The 19780-nt window shown below is 44.9% G+C and overlaps 2 protein-coding genes across 2 annotated transcripts in view; one reads left to right on the top strand and one right to left on the bottom strand.

Moving 5' to 3' along the window:
* The first annotated feature begins 10406 nt into the window (after positions 1–10406).
* flip (flippy) lies at positions 10407–11424 on the top strand. Its single transcript, XM_065227073.1, has 2 exons — positions 10407–10967; positions 11036–11424. The coding sequence occupies exons 1-2, from the start codon at positions 10407–10409 to the stop codon at positions 11396–11398; spliced, it is 924 nt and encodes a 307-aa protein (XP_065083145.1). The 3' UTR covers positions 11399–11424.
* The window catches only part of Skeletor (DM13 and DOMON_DOH domain-containing protein skeletor), a 59139-nt gene continuing 50754 nt past the window's right edge, over positions 11396–19780 (bottom strand). The window contains exons 5-8 of the mRNA XM_065227072.1: positions 15359–15458; positions 14026–14688; positions 13775–13968; positions 11396–13713 (exon numbers count right to left, since the gene is read on the bottom strand). Of these exons, the coding sequence (XP_065083144.1) occupies positions 11569–13713; positions 13775–13968; positions 14026–14688; positions 15359–15458 (3102 nt within the window). The 3' untranslated portion in view covers positions 11396–11568. The remainder of the gene's footprint in view (positions 13714–13774; positions 13969–14025; positions 14689–15358; positions 15459–19780) is intronic.

The following is a 19780-nucleotide window of genomic DNA, read 5'->3' as shown; positions in this document are numbered from 1 at the left end:
ACTCACGAGACATTTGTAAGCACAGGAAAGGATTCACAAATGTTAGGAAATATAGCGTAATAACTTCAATAAATTCACTTTTAATCCGAACAACTTTCATTGGCATGCCATTCATTCTAGCACATTTGACTTGTTATTTTCATCTAATGAAATTTCTACCCTGCATCGGCAAGCCTATTGTGTGGTTCCGGATCTATCAAACTGGTTCAGCATCCCTACAGAACATTTCGTTTGGAACGCTGACGCTTGTAACGCCTCCCGCTACATCCCCCTCTCCGTAATGCTGCTCCGGTCCAGCAGGATTACCTGTCGGAAGTACATCAATCACGGCGAGTTTCGCCACGGGACGCCGTAGAACTCCTGCAATCGTCTGGACGTCTGCCTGCCGAATACGACCATCTTTTCCCCGGGATGACCTCCACTACTTTACCACGAGGCCATTTATTCCGGATGGCTTCACCTACGATGAAGACTAAATCTCCTTCGTCAATGGGTTTCGCTTCGTCATGCCATTTAGTTCGTCGAGCCACCACCGGCAGATATTCCCGGATCCATCTCGTCCAAAAGAGATCCAGAACATAGCGACATAGATTCCATCCATTTCGTAGTGCCCCACCTTCTGTTGTAGGCACTTTCTCCTGCTGCTTGACTCCATTCGAGCTCAGGAGAATGAAGTGATTCGGAGTTAATGCCTCCTGGTCCACTGTCTGCAAAATAAACTCAAATAAATTCCTTCATAAAAAAGCGTAAACAGTATATTTAACCCGGCTTCAAGAGAAAGCTGTGTAGTGATTATTTGATTACCGGGAAAAGGTTGAGTAAGCGCCTTTCAAGTTCACACACAAATAAACAGCAGGATAACAGCTGTATAGAAGCGTTAATGGATATGAAATAAGAGCTTGTCCCAACCGTCCCAACATCCATAAGTAGCTGACTAAGTTCGCCAGATTTGCTTGTATAGAGGTTGAGAGTAAAGGTTTCCTCATATATTGTATAACGTTTGAATACAGCTTGAGGCTGTATAAATGAAATGAGTAAAGCGTTTACATTGTGAAAATTGTTAGTTGGGGGGATATTCTTGCTTTTGAAGAATCAAAGTGACAATCGACTCGCAGATGGCAAGCGAGTGAAAATGGTAGTGATGTTTTGCTATCTGTCAAATCACGTGGATTTTGTTTTTAGTTCATCATCATTTTTGTAACTGTGGATCTGAAAGTTGGGTGCCGCATGACCAGTTTTAGCTTTGCTAGGATTTGCCAATATTTTTTTTTTAATTTCAAGGTAGATTTTAATTTCAAAATGAAAACAAAAGAACAAATATTTCGAAAGCTTTCAACAGTAAAAACTGAAGATTGAAAATTAAAACACGTCCATTTTTTTGGCAAGATTTTCCTTGATTTGTTTTCCGTCGATCTTGTTTTCCGTGCTGAGTACCAATGCTACCGACGCCAGGAAGGCAGCTCCCACACCTAGACATTTGGAAGATGAGAGTATATACAATGGTTGCTATGATGAGTTTTCACCGTTTGCTCTCCAGTTTTCAAAGTGACGTCCAAGCAAGAGGAGCAGTGTGTCAAAATGTTGCTTGCGCAGCAAGAGAATCCAACGTTCTCACACGTCAAGTTGGCAAAATTGCTGGATGTGGCCAAATCGACCGTGACAAACGTTTTAAGAGTGTTCGGGGAGCGTCTGTCGACCGCCAGGAAGCCTGGAAGCAGCGGCAATCGTAATCCGGACGTGGCAGCGACGACGAAGAATGTGGCGGTGAAATATAAGCGGAATCCTAACCTCTCCATCCGGGACGTCACTGGAAAGCTAAATGTCTCCCATACTACTGTGCAGCGGGCCAGGCGGGTTTGTCGACGTTTAAGAAGGTGAAGGTGGCGAACCAAGAATACAAACAAAACACGTCGGCAAAGCGGTTCCGAAAGCTGTATACGAATCTGCTCACAGAGTTCGACTGTGTCGTCATGGACGACAAAACTTATGTGAAAGCGGATTTCAAGCAGCTTCCGGGACAGAAGTTTAATACCGCATCATGAAAAGGGAAGGTGGCTGAAATTTTCAAAACCATCAAACTATCGAAGTTCCCTAAAAAAACCTCCCGTCTGGCATATCATATGCACAAGTGAGCAGTAAAGTGATCTGAGGCATAACGGGTCCCGGAACTCATCGGCAATTTTGAAAATAAAACCCAGTTGGCGATTGGCTCGGTTGTTAGGTTGAGGTTGTTATAATGGATTTTGAAGGTGAGCCCGCAGTCCAGAGTAACACCGAGATCCTTTATTTGTTCTACACGGGCAATGCAACGTCCAAAGAGCACATAGTCAAACATAATTGGTTCGTTTTTACGGTGATAGGAGATGACGTTGCATTTTTCGATGCTCAGGCCCATCAAATTTCTCGTGCACCAGTCAGCGAAAATACATAGCATACGCTGGAGATCCCAATAGTCCGAGAGGCATTTGATAATTTTGTAGTTTTTTGCGTCATCTGCGTAGAAAAGACGACATCCAGATGGTAACAACAGAGCGATGTCGTTTAAAAAGATCGAAAACAGCAGAGGTCCCAGGTTGCTGCCTTGCGGGACTCCCGAGTTGTTTGAGAAAACATTTGAATCCGTCGCGCCAATCTTGACTCGTACAGAGCGATTCACTAAGTACGATCTGAACCATTTCACAGCCGTAGACGAGACACCTAGTATCTCCAACTTAGCAAGCAGGATTTCATGATCCACCCTGTCAAAAGCGGCTTTTAAGTCCATGTATGCAGCATCAGCTTGCCATCCAGCATCCAAGCTTCGCAGACAGTCAGAGGTAAACTGCACCAGGTTCGTGGAAACCGATCGCTTGGGGTAAAAACCATATTGGTCCGTATCGATATAATTTTTACAGCACATAAACAGAGCATCATTTACAATAATCTCGAAAAGTTTAGAGCAGGCGCACATGGAGGTATCCCACGATAATTAGCGACATTCCGTTTGTCTCCTTTTTTGTGAATTGGAAACAGATAGGAAAGCTTCCAGCGGGAGGGGAATTCACTTTGCTGTGCCGAGAAATTAAAAAGTCGCGCAAGTGGAAGGCAGAGGTTGACTGCACATCGTTTTAAAACTGACTAGGGAATTCCGTCAGGACCAGCGGCGAATGAGTTCTTCATTTTGCGTGTTGCGGCTATCACCATGTCTTCAGTGATGTGAGGTATGTCAAAACTAAAAACATCACGTGGCATCCCGGAGGTTGCGACCAACACCTGTGTCGGTGAAGCGGAAAAATCGTGGAAGACTTGTTTGAATTGACGAGCAAACAAGCTACATTTTTCACTTTCGCTGCAGGCCGTATCAACTCCGAGGAACATGGAACAAGGCAGCCCGGATTCTTTCCGTTTTGAATTTACAAACGACCAAAAACCTTTCGGGTTCGACCGAAGGTTCGCTTCCGTGCTAAACTTAAAATGATCTTTATTTCTTGTGTTTGTGTGGTTTACATTTATGAATTTTTTCAAGTGACACAGATGCGTCTTTTCAACTTTAGTTCATTTGAGATTTTAATTATTATTTACAGTTACTAGTCCTATCAGGTCTATTTTCAAGTATGACCACCTTGGTGGGATTGGTTTGATTTGAATTGGAAAAAGGAGACTACTTATAACTACTATTTACAACTACAACTAACCTACAACTACTATATGCACCTAACCTACTATATACAAGTTGCTTATCAAAGCATGTTCTGATAAATTACATTTTTCTGCAAATTTAGTCTTAATTTCGTTAATTCTTGAATCTATTTTGGCAATTCCTGCCTCTTCGTGTAAATTTGTTATTCTAGTGTCGAAAGGACGATCAAGAACCATCCTCAGCACTCTATTTTGTGCGACCTGAATTTTGTTCCTGTGAGTCTGTGCACATGATTCCCACACCGGAGCTGCGTAGAGGATCGCAGGTGCTATGATTTGTTTGTAGACGGCCAGTTTGTTTACCCTTGAGAGGCGAGATCTGCGGCAAATCAGCGGATACAGACTCCTAACCAAGGCGGAACACTTGACTACGGTTTTCTCCACATGCGAGCGGAATAGGAGCTTTTCGTCAAACAACATCCCGAGATAGGTTACTTCGGCGGACCACTCAACCCTTGTGCCATCCATGATTACAGTACAAGAGGGAGCCGGTTTCAGTTTGGGCGATTGCCGATGGAGGAACATGATCGCTTGTGTTTTGGAGGCATTGATTTTGATTTTCCACATGGTGGCATAATCAGCAAAGGCGTTAAGGCATCGTTGAAGTTTGTTCGTTATTTCGCGAGGCATCCTTCCTTTGACGGCTATTGCGGTATCATCTGCGAACAGGAAAAACACGCAACCGTCACCGAGGGGAGGAATGTCGGAAGTGTAAATGCTGTTAAGCAAGGGGCCCAGCAGACTGCCTTGCGGGACTCCTGCTGGGATGGAAAACGTGTCTGAAAGACAACCATTCAACGATACCTTAAACGACCTTTGCTGAAGGTAGTTTCGGGTGATTTTAACCAGATGTAATGGGAAGTTGAAGTTACAAAGCTTGTACACAAGTCCGTCATGCCAAACATTGTCAAACGCCTTTTCAACGTCTAACAAGGCCATGGCTGTGGACTTGGATACAGCTTTGTTACTTCGGATGTTATTCATCACCCGTACTAGCTGATGATTGGTAGAGTGCCCCTTTCTGAATCCAAACTGTTCCGGAAGGAGAATGTTGCTTTCCTCCACAAACTTGAGCAAACGATTGAGAATGAGTTTCTCGAACAATTTGCTCAGCGCTGAAAGGAGGCTGATTGGTCTGTAGCTTGAAGACAATGTTGGATCCTTACCGGGTTTGCGGATTGGTATGATTTTTGCTACTTTCCAGATGTTTGGAAAGTAGTGCAGTTCCAAACATCTGTTGAAGATAGCGGTTAGAAGAGACTGCACTTTCATGCTGAGTCTCTTCAAGATCAAGTTGAATATGCCGTCAAACCCGGGGGCCTTCATGTTCTTGGTGCATTTCAGCGCTGAGCAAATTTGTTGTACTGTAATCATATCCACCGGAGGCACGACACAAGGGGAGGCATCTAGGTTTTGAACGCATTGCGCAACCTGATCTTCGAGCGGACTTTGGATAGACGAGCCAAGCAAATGCGATGAAGCGACATGCTCGCCGATCGCATTTGCTTTCTCCTGTGGGGTGATTAAAAGCCGATCGTCATCATTTTCGACTCTGAGAGGTGGAACGGGTTTGGGATGAGTTTTCAGCACCTTGGCTACCTTCCAGAATGGACGGGAGCGGTCATCCAGATTCTGGACAACACGCCCGAAACTTTCATTTTGGAGTGAGTCCATTCTGGAAGCAATCTGCCTGTTCAGATCGGCCATTTCACGTTTCCTCGCTAGATCTCCAGTCCTCTGAAACTGGCGTCTACGCACATTTCTCAAGCGAATCAGAATTGGGTGTGGGAATCAATGGAAACAAACTTACCCCTCACAGGAACTTGTCGAACATACGTCTCGTCAGCCACGGATATGGCCTGGTGGAGCCCTTCCAGTGCCCGGTCGATGTCCTCTACGGTGTCAAGTGGCGGATTTTCATCGATGTTTCTGTCGACCACATGCCCAAACTGCACCCAGTTGACATGATGGTAGTCTTTGCGCAGGCTTTGAGCAGGTTCCACGTGGGTGCCGACTTCAGCCACCACCGGTTGATGGTCGGAACTGAGATCGTTGATCGCCATCGGTTTGGATAGTCCAATGTTCGATAGAAAAAAGTCCAACGTGGAAGGGTTTCCCGCCGGAGAGATGAATGTCGGTTCATCAGGGAATTTCACTGTATACAGCCCATGCTGCGAGTGGTCGAAGAGCAGACGTCCGTTCTGATTCCGCTGATAGTTCCGCCATGCTTCGTGGCGGGCATTTAAATCGCCCCCAATGACGAATCGTGAGCTCGTGCGAGTGATGGTGGTCAGATCATGCTTGAATTGGATGCCTAATCCATTACTGGCAGCACACTGACGAGGGCAGTATACGGCGACGAACCGGACGTTTCCGGTTGGTGATTCCACCTCGACACTAAGGGCCTCGATGATAGAAGTGCGAATATGCGGCAGCGTGCAGAACTTGATTCCTTTCTTGATGATGATCGCAACACCACCCCCCCTGGAGTCAATACGATCAAGCCGGATAATGTGGTGATCAGGCAACCAAAAGCTGTCACCGGATTTAAGATGGGTCTCTGTTAGGAGGCCCACGTCGATACTATGCTTGCGGAGGAAGTCAGCAAGCTCGAGTCTTTTTGCTCTTACAGAGCATGCGTTCCATGTGACGACAGGTATCGGTTTAGACACCATACTGAATAATAAACTTACCGAGCACTTGGATCTGTTCGGGCTTGCTGCGGCACTGGCGAAGAGCGCTGGTCATGTCGACGAAAATCTTCATCAGCTCATCCGCAGAGAAGAGATCGGGATTGGCGTTTTGTGCTGGTGGTTGTCTCCAGAATCCAGGGGGGGATGGAGAGCTTTGTCCAGCTGAGGCACCAGACGTTTCTTGGCGGGGGCCGGATTGCACCCGTGGATTTGCTTGACCGTGTTGCGTAGCAGGAAGAGGCGGGAAATCCTCCAGTCTGAATGCCAGCGTATTTTCCTTCTTTCGTCCTGGTTGATTTCTTGTGGACGCCTGCTTTCGGATCCGTTTGAAATCTTCGCGTTTGGGGCACTGTTTGTCGGACCCTTGATGAGCGCCATTACAGTTGGCGCATTTGGCCGCTTCCGACTCGTCGACAACACACTCGGAGGAGATATGGTTTTGGGCGCATTTTCCACAGCGCGGCTTGACGAAGCAGTTTCGGGTGCCGTGCCCGAAATTCAGGCAACGTTGACACTGGGTGACGTCGTGACGGCCGCCACGGTATGGCTCCCATCGGACAATGATGGAATTGATGGAGCGGATAGCCTTCAACGCATTGAGCGTCACCGTTCCCTTCTGGAAATGCACCAGGAAAAGACAGTCTGGATACCTTTTGACGTTCTCGTCCCTCCTTGTCATCCGGAAGACGGCAGTTGGGGCCAGCTTGTAGCGGTTCTTGATTTCCGCTTCAATCAGCTTCGGGTCAAAATTCGGTAGACCCCTGATGACGACCTTGAATGGTTTCTCGCCGGGAATGTCGTGGGTGAAAAATTCCACCTTGGTAGTCCTCAGGTGGGCAACGACCAAGTCATACTCCACTTTCGTGCGGAGCATAACCTTGGTGCCGACTCTGCCCAACTTGAATTCGGCTTTAACGCCCAGCGAAGCCAGATCTGCGATGAGATCGTTAAGATGGGCATTTTTTACTACCAACGGAGGTAGCTTTACTTTTGCCGTGCTTGTGTCGGCAACGTCACCGAAATCTCCGACATCACTACCGTTTGTCGCAGTAGCATCGCCGCGAGAAATCGTGCAATCGGACTGGCTCCGATTCTTCTTCCTCTTCTTGCTGCGCTTTCCTTTTGCAGCTGGCTGGGTATGCTCATCGATGGGAAGAACAGCAAACCTGTTCGATGTGGACACACCGGAGCTTCCTTCACCGGCGTCCTGGTCCTTCACCGGGCTTCGCGAGCGATGCTTCCCCATTTCGGGGCACACACACACGCGCGACAAATCACGTACGAAAGAGCGCGAACACTATCTCAAAAAATATCTTTCCGAACAACTCACGAGAGCGAGCTTAAACCGAACTAAACTGCTTGCCGTTCAAGCAGAGAATGTCTTTTCGCTTCCGTGCGTCTCACATGCCGATTATAGAGGAAGTGGTTGTAGTTTCGGTAGCGACGACTTGCAAAATTAATCTGTTGCTTGTAGAACGGTGAGCGAGAGCTGCAGTACCTTCGGAGTGCGGCGGAGCGCTGACGTTTTAGTTTACGTAGGCGTGGGTTCGACCATGGAGGCTTCTGCCGGGGATGTCTTGCTGGGACAGTGTGGAAAATAACTTCTTCCAGCGCAGAGCTGAAACAATCCACAGCATCATTGACACTAGCGGCCGTTTCGATACAGTGCCAATCTATTTCCGCAAGCGCATTGTTCAATGCAGTTTAATCGGCACGGCGGAAGTCCAGAAAGCAGCACTCGGAAAACGGTATATATTCAATTGGAGTGGATAAACTTAATGATCGACGAGAGCGGGATGGTCGGCATCTAGATCGATCAGTGGCTCGACCGGTAGAGAAACAGAAGTGTCTGATAATGCTGAGTCATTTGCCAGAACAAGATCTAACAAACGTCCATTACGGTTGGGAGAAATGTTCGCCTGAGTGAACCCATGAATGTTAAATCCGTCCAGAAGTTCACAGCAAGCAACCGGCATATGCGATAGCAGAGGATCAATGAATGGTGTGCCACTGTCAGAGAAACGCCACTGTAAACCAGCTTGGTTGTAGTCGCCAAATAGGAGAGCGGGAGAATTGGGGCACAATTGAGACGAAATCGAGCCAACGAATTAACGTGCTCATGGATGATCGTGCAGTCGTTTTTTTCGGTCGGGGGGGGGGGGGGGGGGTAGGTAGACTGCGCCTACACTGAGCTTGGTTCTTGGCAGATCCACAAAAATCCAGATTTGCTCTAGCAGACTTGAAATGGGCTGGTCAGTTTCGTTGTGACGGCGATCAGAACCCCACCACCACGCATTTTTTCACTGTTTAGGGGAGAGCGGTCGGTTCAGAAGATGGAATAATGCGATCCAAACAGCTGCGGTGAGTAAATCCAGGCATCCAGCCACGTTTCTGTCAGAACAATCAAATCGTACTCAGCCTCCGAGACAGCCAGGAAAAACGGTTCGATTTTAGTCCGCAGCCCACGCACATTTTGGTAGTAAATCCGGAGACCACTCAAGATGCCACTACACGAACTGGAAGTAGAACTGTAGAACCCCACGACAGGAATTGCAAACGAAGAGTATCTTTCCAGCTGATAATGGTTCCTTCAGATTGCGGATATTAATACCGCAACACTGCTGGCTGATGTGGTAGAATGTTTCGCAAAAACCACAGCGTAGCGGCTCGAGCTCGTTGATAACGAGCTGACATTCTCCGAATTGTTTTTGGTCCATTCTGCTTTGACGGGGCTGCACAGTGAAAAGATGGAGACGGGTCGGGATTCGATGATGCGAGGATGACGTGTTGATTACAGCAAACGACAGCACGAAATTCATCGATATTCCACACATTTCGGAGAGATTGTCGAAAAAAGGATTGTTTACGCACAATTTTGAACACTAAAAACCAGATTTACCCACACAAATTCTATGGTAAAACACGAACGAAAACAAGGCGAACAAGGCGAACAATTGACGTCAATATAGACCTGTGCTGTTCTGACCGGACTTGGCGAGCTGCCACTATGGGAAAAAGGCAATCGAGTGGTACGATGTGAACAACGTGGTTGTGGTACCCAAAGACCACAACCCTCCCAACAGCCCAGAACTATGCCTTATCGAACGATTTTGGGCCTTGGTCAAACGGAATCTCAAAAAAAAAATATATTAAATCCATGGAAAACGAGCAGCAGTTTAAATTTAACTGGCGTTCGGCGGCGAATAAGGTTTTATAAGAGGAAGGCACGACAGTTCGGATTTGGCAAACCAAACGAATAAACGAACATTTTTTCCTTTAAATATATGAACTGAACTATTAAAAAAAAAAAAATAAGAAGATTTTTGTGATATGAATTTTGACTGAAGGAATCGATTTTTTTTTTCGTGTTCCAGTCTTTAAAAACAAACAAAAAAGCGAAAATTCATTATTTTTTTCTCTTTGCTTCGTAAAACAAAGCATTATTCCCTCTCCCGTTTGTAACATCACGATATTGCTGACCCCCCTATAACCGTTACGTAATGTATGGACGCAGCTTATTGGATAATTATCTGAAAACTGTTTTCTTGATCTAGCAATTTAAAGAGAAAATCGATGAAGAGGATCAATCATTGCAATTAGACCCTTTTGAATGCTCATTGCAGTTTCCTTTTCAAATAATATCAGAATCATTCAATAAACTGATAAGTTTGCATACCTTTTATGGAAACTCTTCCACAACGAACTTCTTCATCTTACTTTCATTTCTGGTTTTGAATCTAACAGTTTTCATTTGGATTATCTCGTTAAGTTAATTCTAGTTATTTTTTACATTGTTTCAAGCACAGATTCGCCATCTACCGTAACCGTGTACTTATCCCACTTCACAAACGAAAGCTATCGTCAGTTTCTCACGTTTACCACTAGGAGACACTGCCTTACAAGCTCTCGCTTCGAAGCTTTTTCATCGATTCCAAACGCATGCGCCTTACTCGTTCATCGATCCAACCATCCGCCAAACCGCGTTTCCATGAGCCCACATGGCGACGTCGAAATCAAACCAAACCGGTAGCAGTAATGTCCAGTCCAACTCAGGAGAAACTCATTCATTCGGAAGATGGCTTTAACGTATACCTGACGAAACAAACCACTTCGAACATCGGTTTTCGCTGGGACTTTCCCGTACCACTGGAAGCCCCATTCGATCTGTTCAAGGTGGAGAAATGCTACAGCTGCAAGCGCAACCAATGGCAAGTGGTGCACTGGGGAACGGCCTGGTCCGCCACGGTACGCAACCTGGAGCAGAATCTGTGCTACTCGTTCCGGATCAATGTGCTGTGGCAGAACGAGGAGGACGAGAGTTTCGTGTGCGTCCGGAAGTCACAGATCTTCAAATCGTTCACCCTGCCGGACGTCCCTTCGACGATGTCAATTTTCAGGGCGGTGAAAAAGAGTCAACCGGCATTGATAAGGAAGCTATTGAGTATCAAACCGGAGCTGGTCAACGTCCCGGTTAATGAGGAAACGTTGCTATATCAAGCTGTGCGGAACAACAATCTGGAGGTGATCGATTTGCTGCTGGAATTTGGAGCGAATGTCAATCTCGGAGTGCCGAGCAATTCGGAGACTCCGTTGCATGTGAGTATGACAATTGACGGTTTGAAAAAAAAATCATATTATTAAGATAACAATCTCCGTTTGTGCAGTTGGCCATCTACAACAAAAACATCAAGATCGCTAGACTTTTGATCGAACACGGAGCGGATATTAATGCCGGAAATTGCATCGGAATGACTGCCGGGCACTATGCAATCGACACTAACGACCTGCACACGCTCAAATTTGTACTTTCGCACGGTGGTAGCACCGAGGCACGCGATCGCTGCAGTTGGACGTTGATCTTCCGGGCAATCTACATGCATGCCAGCACTGAGATCATCAAGCACCTATTGGAGAGGAAGTGCCGGTTGAAGATTCGTGACAAAAACCGGCTGATGCCACTGGATTACGCTCGGTTGACGGATCAACAGGAGGTCATCAATCTGATCAAGCGAAGACTCAAGATCTAAGTGGAACGCCATCGCACGGCATCTTTATTATTATTTACAGTGTGTAAAATTTCTAGCACAATTTTGTAGCACTTTCACGTTAGCGAGTGCTTTTTTAAATAAAACTTATCTAACAATACTTAACCCAAAAACAAGATTTTAAGCAAGACGCACTGCGAGATGGTGGGATATTACAGCGCTCTTCGGAGGAGTATTAGGGGAGTAACTGCGGAGAGCAGAGTTGCCATCGTGTTCGTCGCACTGTTGGCACTTTTGCCTTGCTCCTCCCAGCCGTCATCGTGGCTGTCTCCATGATGATCGGGATGGTGGTGAGCCTCTCGCTTTCTCCGGGATTCTTCTGGATATTCTTCCACTGGTTTGATGATCGACAGCTTCGTGGAGATCGGTTTCACGCTAAGGTCTTTGCTATCTTGAAGGTTGATTCCGCCGGGAACGAGGGGGTTGGCGTATTCGGACACTGGCGTCTGTACGGAGTTCGGTCCACGGACCCCGTAGATCGGGTGCGAGTCCGGGGCAACGTAGTCGGAAATCGGTGGAATTTCACCACGGAACGGTCCGAACTGAGGAGTGTTGCGGATGAATTGTTCCGTGTTGGAAACGGATTTTATCGCTTCTTGCCGGACGTTGCTTGGCGAGTTCAGCAAGGACACATCCAACACGGCTTTACCATCATAGGAAACGACCGATCCCTCTGGGTAGACCTTAACAACATTTTGCGTCGTCGTGGGGGGTAGGTAGAACGAATCAACTCGATCGTCAGCCATTGCCATTTTGTCTTCACCTTCTTCGACGTTCATTTCCCTCAGATCTCCAGTCAATCTATCCATTGCATCCTTCCGTTCCTGCGCCTCGGCTGACTTATGTGCCATAGCCATACTGTCTAGTGGTGATGGAATGAACATCGGTTCAAATGCCTGCCTCTGTGGTTCTCCACTGCCGATCATTAGCGCATCGCTTTCGATCGCCTCATCAATGTCGTAGTCCTGTCGCCGTTGAATCATGTTTCCGTGATGACGCATCTGGTCGTCGTACTCAGCGTTGATGACTCCATTTCGGCGATGGATCGGTTTGAAGCCACTTTCCACCACTACGGAGCTCGGTTCGAAGCCACTGCTTGACATCGAATCAGAGGAAGCTCTGTTCTCGTGGACGTCATAAGGTATTTTGAAGATGGGTTTAATGTTCAGGGGTTCCTTCATTATGGGTCGCTTGGTCAGTCGGATCGGGAGAGTGATTGGAGCAGGTTCGATTTTCTTGAGATTCATGGTGAGGTACGGTGACACATCGGGGACCATATACGGGACGGATTTGGCCGGTTTCATTAGCATCATTTCCATTTGCTGTGGCCCTTGTGACTGTGGTGGTGGAAGGCCTTTTCTAAATGGTTTGATTTCGGTGGGTTCTCCCAGAAGAAGGATCGGGGCAATCGCTTTCATGGGTAGTTTGGACTTGGGCATGAATGGTCGCATCAGAGGGTTGACCGGTTTCTGGTAGTGGCTGATGATCATGGAGGGTTGTGGAATGTTGTACGGACGATTGGGACGGCCATTGACAGGGCGTCTTTCTACGGCGATCGGCCGTCGCATGGGTAGCTTTACGGGTCGGAACATGGGTCCACTGTTTGGCGGTCGGAGGTAAACTGGCAGGCCTGAGGACGACAGAATCGGTTTACCGTGGTGCATGATCTCCGATTGAGTTAGAGGTTGATGTTCGTTGACGGTGTGGTTCGCATAGGTCTGATTGCTCTTGAGCTTCTCTTCAAGGTCTTCAGCGGCTCGAATGCCTTCTTCGATAATCTTGGACATTTCGGGATCATTCTCCAGATCCAGCTTGAAGCTCTCCGTCGGTTGATCCGGGGTCATCTTGTGATTTTTGATCAGTTCGTTGTCACTCTTGTGCACGAAATTCTCGTGCTGCTGAAGGAACGAATCCGACGGCAATAGTTTCGATTCGTGTCGAATGGAAGGCTCTGCGTTGATACCTTCCTCATTCGGATCGACATAGACTTCGTCGATCTCGCTTGGGGCTGCCACATCGCACGAATCATGAACATTGATGCGCCATCCGAGATAGCGATGGGTGAAGCACTGGTAGTAGACGGTGTCCGGAGTGTCGGCATCCGGTGTCCAGGAGATGACTCCGGGTTCTCCTGAGTCACATTTCAGGGTGAGGCTGCGTTGGTATGCTCCGAACGACGGGTACGAATCAGCTGGTGGACCATCGGGATTTGGAGTCCAATTGCAGAGACGACCGACGCCCGTTGGCATCAGTTGACCATTTCGGGTCTGGTGGACTCCGGCGAAGATGCGGATGTTCTGCGTTAAAGAAGCATGATAAGTATTAAAATTTCAAGAAAGCAACGAAAGAAGCACCTACCTTTCGAACGTCCTCTTCCTGGTGCTCGTAGCCTCCAACGGAATCATCGGTAATGTAGAATGGATGATACTTGGCTGGTGTTTCCGGGTCATGTCCACCCTCAACCACAAACGTGTAGGTTTTTCCACGAACCACATTGATCTCCGGGATGAGCAGTCCATTGATGTACCATGAAATACCCCAACCAACATGACCTGTGGTAGAAATTTGTCATGAGACTAGTAAATCGGCAGCAAATTTGGGTTACTCACCAGTGATTGCCGGGTATCCTTGTTTGCCTCCAGTGGGTCCCATTTGTGCGTAGAATACTCCGTCCTCCGGTTCGTAGCATTGGACTGGAGGAATTTCCCAAGCGCCGGCCTTCGCTGGTGGTCGAGCCGTAGCCGGAGTGTTCGGACGCTTCATTGCATCCGCGCGACGATTCGGTTCCAGGCTTTGTAACTTCTGCGGATTCTCCTGGTGCTTCTGCTGGTCCGCCTCGGGTGTCGGGCAGTTCCAGTATGGTTGACGACCAAAGTCCACCTGTTTGGTGTTCTTCAAGTATTGCGAGTGGAAAGAGACCTCGTAACGCTGGTTCAGTGGGCCGATAGCCCAAATGATTGCTTGAGATCCATTGGTGAAAATCGGTAGATCCAGGTGATCGGACGCCTTCAGAGGCCTTTGGTAGGTCACAATCGAGTATCCGTTAACCATGGCAGCGTTCAACAGCCGGATAGAGCTACTGTTCTCAGTGATCCTCGTGTCTGGGCAGCTTCCCCGAGCTCCGGAACATTGCGACTTGGCATCCAGGTAGTAGTCCTGAGCGTATCCCTTTCCGGTAGCCTTGTCAACCCAAACGACCGCTACGTCAGCTCCGATCATCACGCTATGGGCATGATCCGGGGAGACTCCAAACGACATGTACTCGCCATCCTCTGTGTTGAAAGGCATGGGAAGGAGAGGAAAGAGAATGGGAACATGTCAGTCGCTATCATCATCATCATTATTTATCGCCAGGGTGAAGCTGTTAGGTAACAATTAGATAACCAGCGGCTTTCAACGAAGTCAACGGACTTTAATTACAATGTCGTTATGCATACCCCTCGACATTCTGTGTGTATTCATTTTTTTTTTTGCGCTGGATACAGGTCACGAGAGTGCATAAAGCAGTTAAACTGCGCTCACGAACGATCACCTCGGAGACCGCCGGGTGTTGAGCGCGGGTAATAAATTGAGCTGCGTCTCGCTGTTTATGGGAGGAGAATGACATCGTTTTGACGTGTTCGCGCGCGCCCGCGATCTCGATTACGTGATACCCTCGTCAGCACTTTCTCGCCACTAGCCAGGTATAAGTATTACTGCCCCAGTGACCTTTGCGTCAAGTGACGAACGACGACTCGGTTACGAAATTTCCCAATTGAGCCTAATTGGAGAACCGTAACGAGAGCCGTTCGGATTTGCATTCGTATCAAGGCTAGATAATGAACAACTGTTCCGCAGTTTGAAGTGGTTTTGATTTTGGCAAGTCACGGTCGAGACGGTACCACACCAATTAAGAACCGTTCTACGATGGGAGTCGAAAAGGAAAATGATGATGCTACTTACCCAGTTTGGCTACCAGTTGGATGACGATGCTCTCGCCGGCGACGGCCCATCGCACTTCGAACGCCAGGTCATCCAGAAGCACTTCGCAGTTCAGTTTGGACTGGTTGTGTGTGTTTGTTTGTTTGTGCGTGGTTTGGTCGAAGGGGGAAGAAATTGGAGCAGCGTATGAGTGATGACCCGTAGGGGATAATAATAGGAAATGTAAGAACAAGAAAGATGCGATTTCGGGACACAAGTGGAATGTGAACAGTGGAATTTAGAACAATAAGCTATTTACACGAAGGCGGTTAGTCATGAGGCAACTAGATTAGCTGCTGGTAGGAAGAGTGTTTGACCATTTCCAGGCCAAATTGCAAAACAAAAAAGTGAATTTCAGGCTCGACCTTCTCCGGTGGAAACTTTCCACAATTGTTTGTTATGGTCAATCATTCACATTTGAGCTCAAATTCAGCCTTAATGGGGTATGCGAGTTCAGCAAATCATGACTCGAAAACGTCACTTCTAATCGAAATGACGTCTGAGACAAATTTTTAGAAAAAGTATACATGAAAGAAAATTTAAAGTAAATTTGGGTAAACATTTTTAAAAAAATGGTTAAAACTTTGAGAGCAAAAAATTTACCTCTTAAAAAAAATCAAGATGGGCAATGAACAACTAACGAAAATTCCTAAACATCATCTTTTACAAACATTTTTGAACTATTTGTCCTAACATTCTTTTCGTAAAATTTTGCGCTGGAATCCATTTTAAGACATTCAAAATGGTTTTACGCAGTATTCACTAAAAATATGTTTAAATAAAAAGTTTAAAAATTCGTCCAAAAGTTGTTGTTTAAGGATTTTTATTAATGTTTTGGTGTTCAACGTGAAACTTTCTTAGAAGGCATTATTTATCATAAGCTTTTAGTTTTAACCACTATTAAGAATTTGGTACACAAAATTTATTGAAATTTTCCACTGTGGATACTTTTCTTCTTATTATTATTTTTTTGAATGTAGTGACATCTATCACTGCAGTGGCTATGACTATATGCCCTTTATTTTTTCCTGAAAAGGAATGATTTGTACGTACAACTTTGTCTCAGACGCCATTTCACTTAGAAGCGACGTTTTCGAGTTGTTGTTGTTGAAAAATCTCGAATACGCCATTTTTTAAAGATTTTTGCAAAATTCAAGGTAGCTCAAATGTCATTGATTACCCACATAAAACAATTACACAAAGTTTCATGCAAATCGTAGAGGTCCGTCAGATCGATTCGACATTTGGCGTGGAACTGATCATTTGTGGTTATACCTTAGCTTCTGATGTTCGAATTAGGTTATGTACAATTATGGTTGATCTATGATAATTTTTAAAGGCCAAAAGAGCTGGCAGAAGATGAATAAAACATTATTCTAGCACAATATCGGATTTTTCAATTGGATTTTCCGAAAAAGTATCCATTTTCTAAATTGGCCATAAATACCTAACATTATTTATTTGCTTCTTAAATTGTAAAGAGGGAAGCACAGAGGATTTTTACAAAAAAACTATAAGATAAATGTACAGTTTGAATAAAACAAGCAACCAAAATTCCAGTTCAATGGGTTGGTGGGGGTAGGGTTTATTGCACAATATCTCAGTAAAAATAATCTCCAGGATGTCTGTGAAAAAGGAAATCCATTAAGGTTTTAGGGGAAGTTTTCAGGATTTCCGGAATAAGTTCCAGCCCAGCAAGTTTTATCATGGTTTTAAAGATTGGAGCCTCCCTTAGCTCAGTCGGTAAAGGCGCAGCTACAAAGCAACACCATGCTGGAGGTGGCTGGGTTCGATTCTCGGTCCGGTCAAGGAATTTTTCGGGATGGAAAATTTCTCGACTTCCCTGGGCATAGAAGTATGATTGGACTTGCCATACAATTATACCAATGCAAAAATGGTACAGGCATCGAAAACTCTCAATTAATAACTGTGGTAGTGCATCTAGAACACTAAAGTTGAGAGCACGCAATAAGCTAATAGAGTAGTTCCACACAGATTCGCAAATTGTTTCGGATCGATGTTTATAGAATTACTTGTTATTTTACACAGTTGTTTATTACTGTCCAAAATGTCATTTTACATACTTGGTTCCCTAGTTTTGTACACGACTAACGCTTGAAAAGGGCTAATGCAAAAATGATACGCATCAATAGAAAAGTTGCGGACAAGTGTTGTTGCTTTTCAAGAAAAAATATACACTGTAGAAAAATATTTTGTTATTTACAAAAAAATCAAAATTATAAAAAAAATTAAACTGCTCCAATCGCATATATTTTTTTCTATTTATTTTTTTTTATTTATATTGTAGTTTAGATAAAGTGCTACTTATTGACAATGTGCGTTTGCTGGACAATTCATAAACAAAAAAGTTATGAATTATTGGAAAAAGTACTATTTTCCAAAATACTACCTACAGTTATAGAATATCTTTGAAATGGTGTTATTATTAAAACACATTAAATTTACAACAAAAAAGCTTCTAATGCTTAAATTGCCCAATGTTGTTATTTTCGAGATACTCGTAGGTTAAAATTCTCTTATCGCATAATTTGAGCAATTTTCACCCTTTTGAGGTGTTGTTCGTGAGTGTTTAACCTTGAAAATATTTTCAACGAAAAGCCCAATCCATTTCCTTAAACTTTGCTGTCCACAATTTTTCAATCAGACGCACAAGTCTCTATACAACAAGCGTTGAAAATCAAGTCACTGAATGTCTGGTACCTAATTGCATACTTAGGTACCATCTAATTCTTCATTGATGCCTAGCAACTTGGTAAGAATATTTATTTCGGTAGCAAAAACTGATATTTAAAGAGCTACCCAAGCATATCTTCATCAGTCACTAACAGTAAGCAGTCTAAGTCGTTATCTGTGGAAAATGGAATTAGTTTGAAGGACGGTGATTCAGTCCTGTTATACAAAGTTTCGTTTCTGTTAAGGTAAGCTTGTAATACAATATAAATTTTATAAAAATACCAAACAGAACTTGAACACGATTGGATATTCCAGAGAAACAATGAATTCCAATTTACGCATCTGCGGATCTTGCCATCGAGAAGTTGAAAGACGGGCTAGAAGAGGTGAAAAACAAATCATCGCTGAAAACTCGGAAACTGTTGTTGGAAGGGTTTTGCCTGAATTACGCAGCCTGTCAACGATATCATCAACAATATCAGTGGCACAACTGCAACAACTGATGATGAACTTTCGCGATCTGTTAACATCGAGCATCTTTTCCAACTAGGACCGTTGGAGGACCAAACAAGTGCAACACAGGATTTTGAAGAAATAATTCTTCAATTGAAAGAAAAATTTGGCAGACAAGATACCACAAGGAGTGAAAAACTACAGATTTTAACTGTGTTGCCCAAGTCATGGACAATACAAAAAATAATGGATGAATTTAACACCACAAGATACTTCGCAACAGCAGCTAAAGAATTATTTGAAGCTGATGGAGCACATTCAGCAGTTCACAGAAGATCGGGCCATGGCTTAAATGATGCAACGAAGGAACTTGTTGTTCAATTTTTTGAGGACGATGAAACAAGTAGGGTGATGCCTGGCCAGAGAGACTACGTGTCAGTGAAAAACGATGGAGAACGGAAAGCAATACAGAAAAGGTTATTGATGACGACACTTAAAGAAGCATACAAAAGATTTGACTTAAAGTCTGACTGAAAAACAGCATATTGTTATCTTATATGTGGTGAGGATTGTCCAGACTTTTCGTCAATTGAGGATGTTTTAACACAGCAATTAGAAGAAAAAATGATTGTTCAACTGTCATTCGAACAGTGGGTAACTACTGAGAGATGTGATATACAAACTATTTCTAACGAGCCTGAAGATTTTGTTTCATATTTTTGTGAAAAATTACTCAAAGATTTCATTAAAACAGAACAATCTAAATTCTTAAAAACAACGGAAAACAATTTGCAAGCAGGGGAACTTTTAGTCATTTGTGATTTTATGAAAATTACTCCTGCAGTACGATGAAGTACAATCTCATCATTGGAATGTACAACAAGCTACTATCCATCCATTCGTTATCTATCTATCTATCTATCTATATCTATATATATATATCTGTCTGTCTGTCTGTCTGTCTGTCTGTCTGTCTGTCTGTCTGTCTGTCTGTCTGTCTGTCTGTCTGTCTGTCTGTCTGTCTGTCTGTCTGTCTGTCTGTCTGTCTGTCTGTCTGTCTGTCTGTCTGTCTGTCTGTCTGTCTGTCTGTCTGTCTGTCTGTCTGTCTGTCTGTCTGTCTGTCTGTCTGTCTGTCTGTCTGTCTGTCTGTCTGTCTGTCTGTCTGTCTGTCTGTCTGTCTGTCTGTCTGTCTGTCTGTCTGTCTGTCTGTCTGTCTGTCTGTCTGTCTGTCTGTCTGTCTGTCTGTCTGTCTGTCTG

The sequence above is a fragment of the Ochlerotatus camptorhynchus genome, unplaced genomic scaffold (genome assembly GCF_037179485.1).
Source record: "Ochlerotatus camptorhynchus isolate MF236.1 unplaced genomic scaffold, CSIRO-AGI_Acam_v1.1 ptg000266l, whole genome shotgun sequence".
NCBI classification, from domain to species: Eukaryota; Metazoa; Arthropoda; class Insecta; order Diptera; family Culicidae; genus Ochlerotatus; species Ochlerotatus camptorhynchus.
This window is presented reverse-complemented; position numbering and strand designations above follow the sequence as displayed.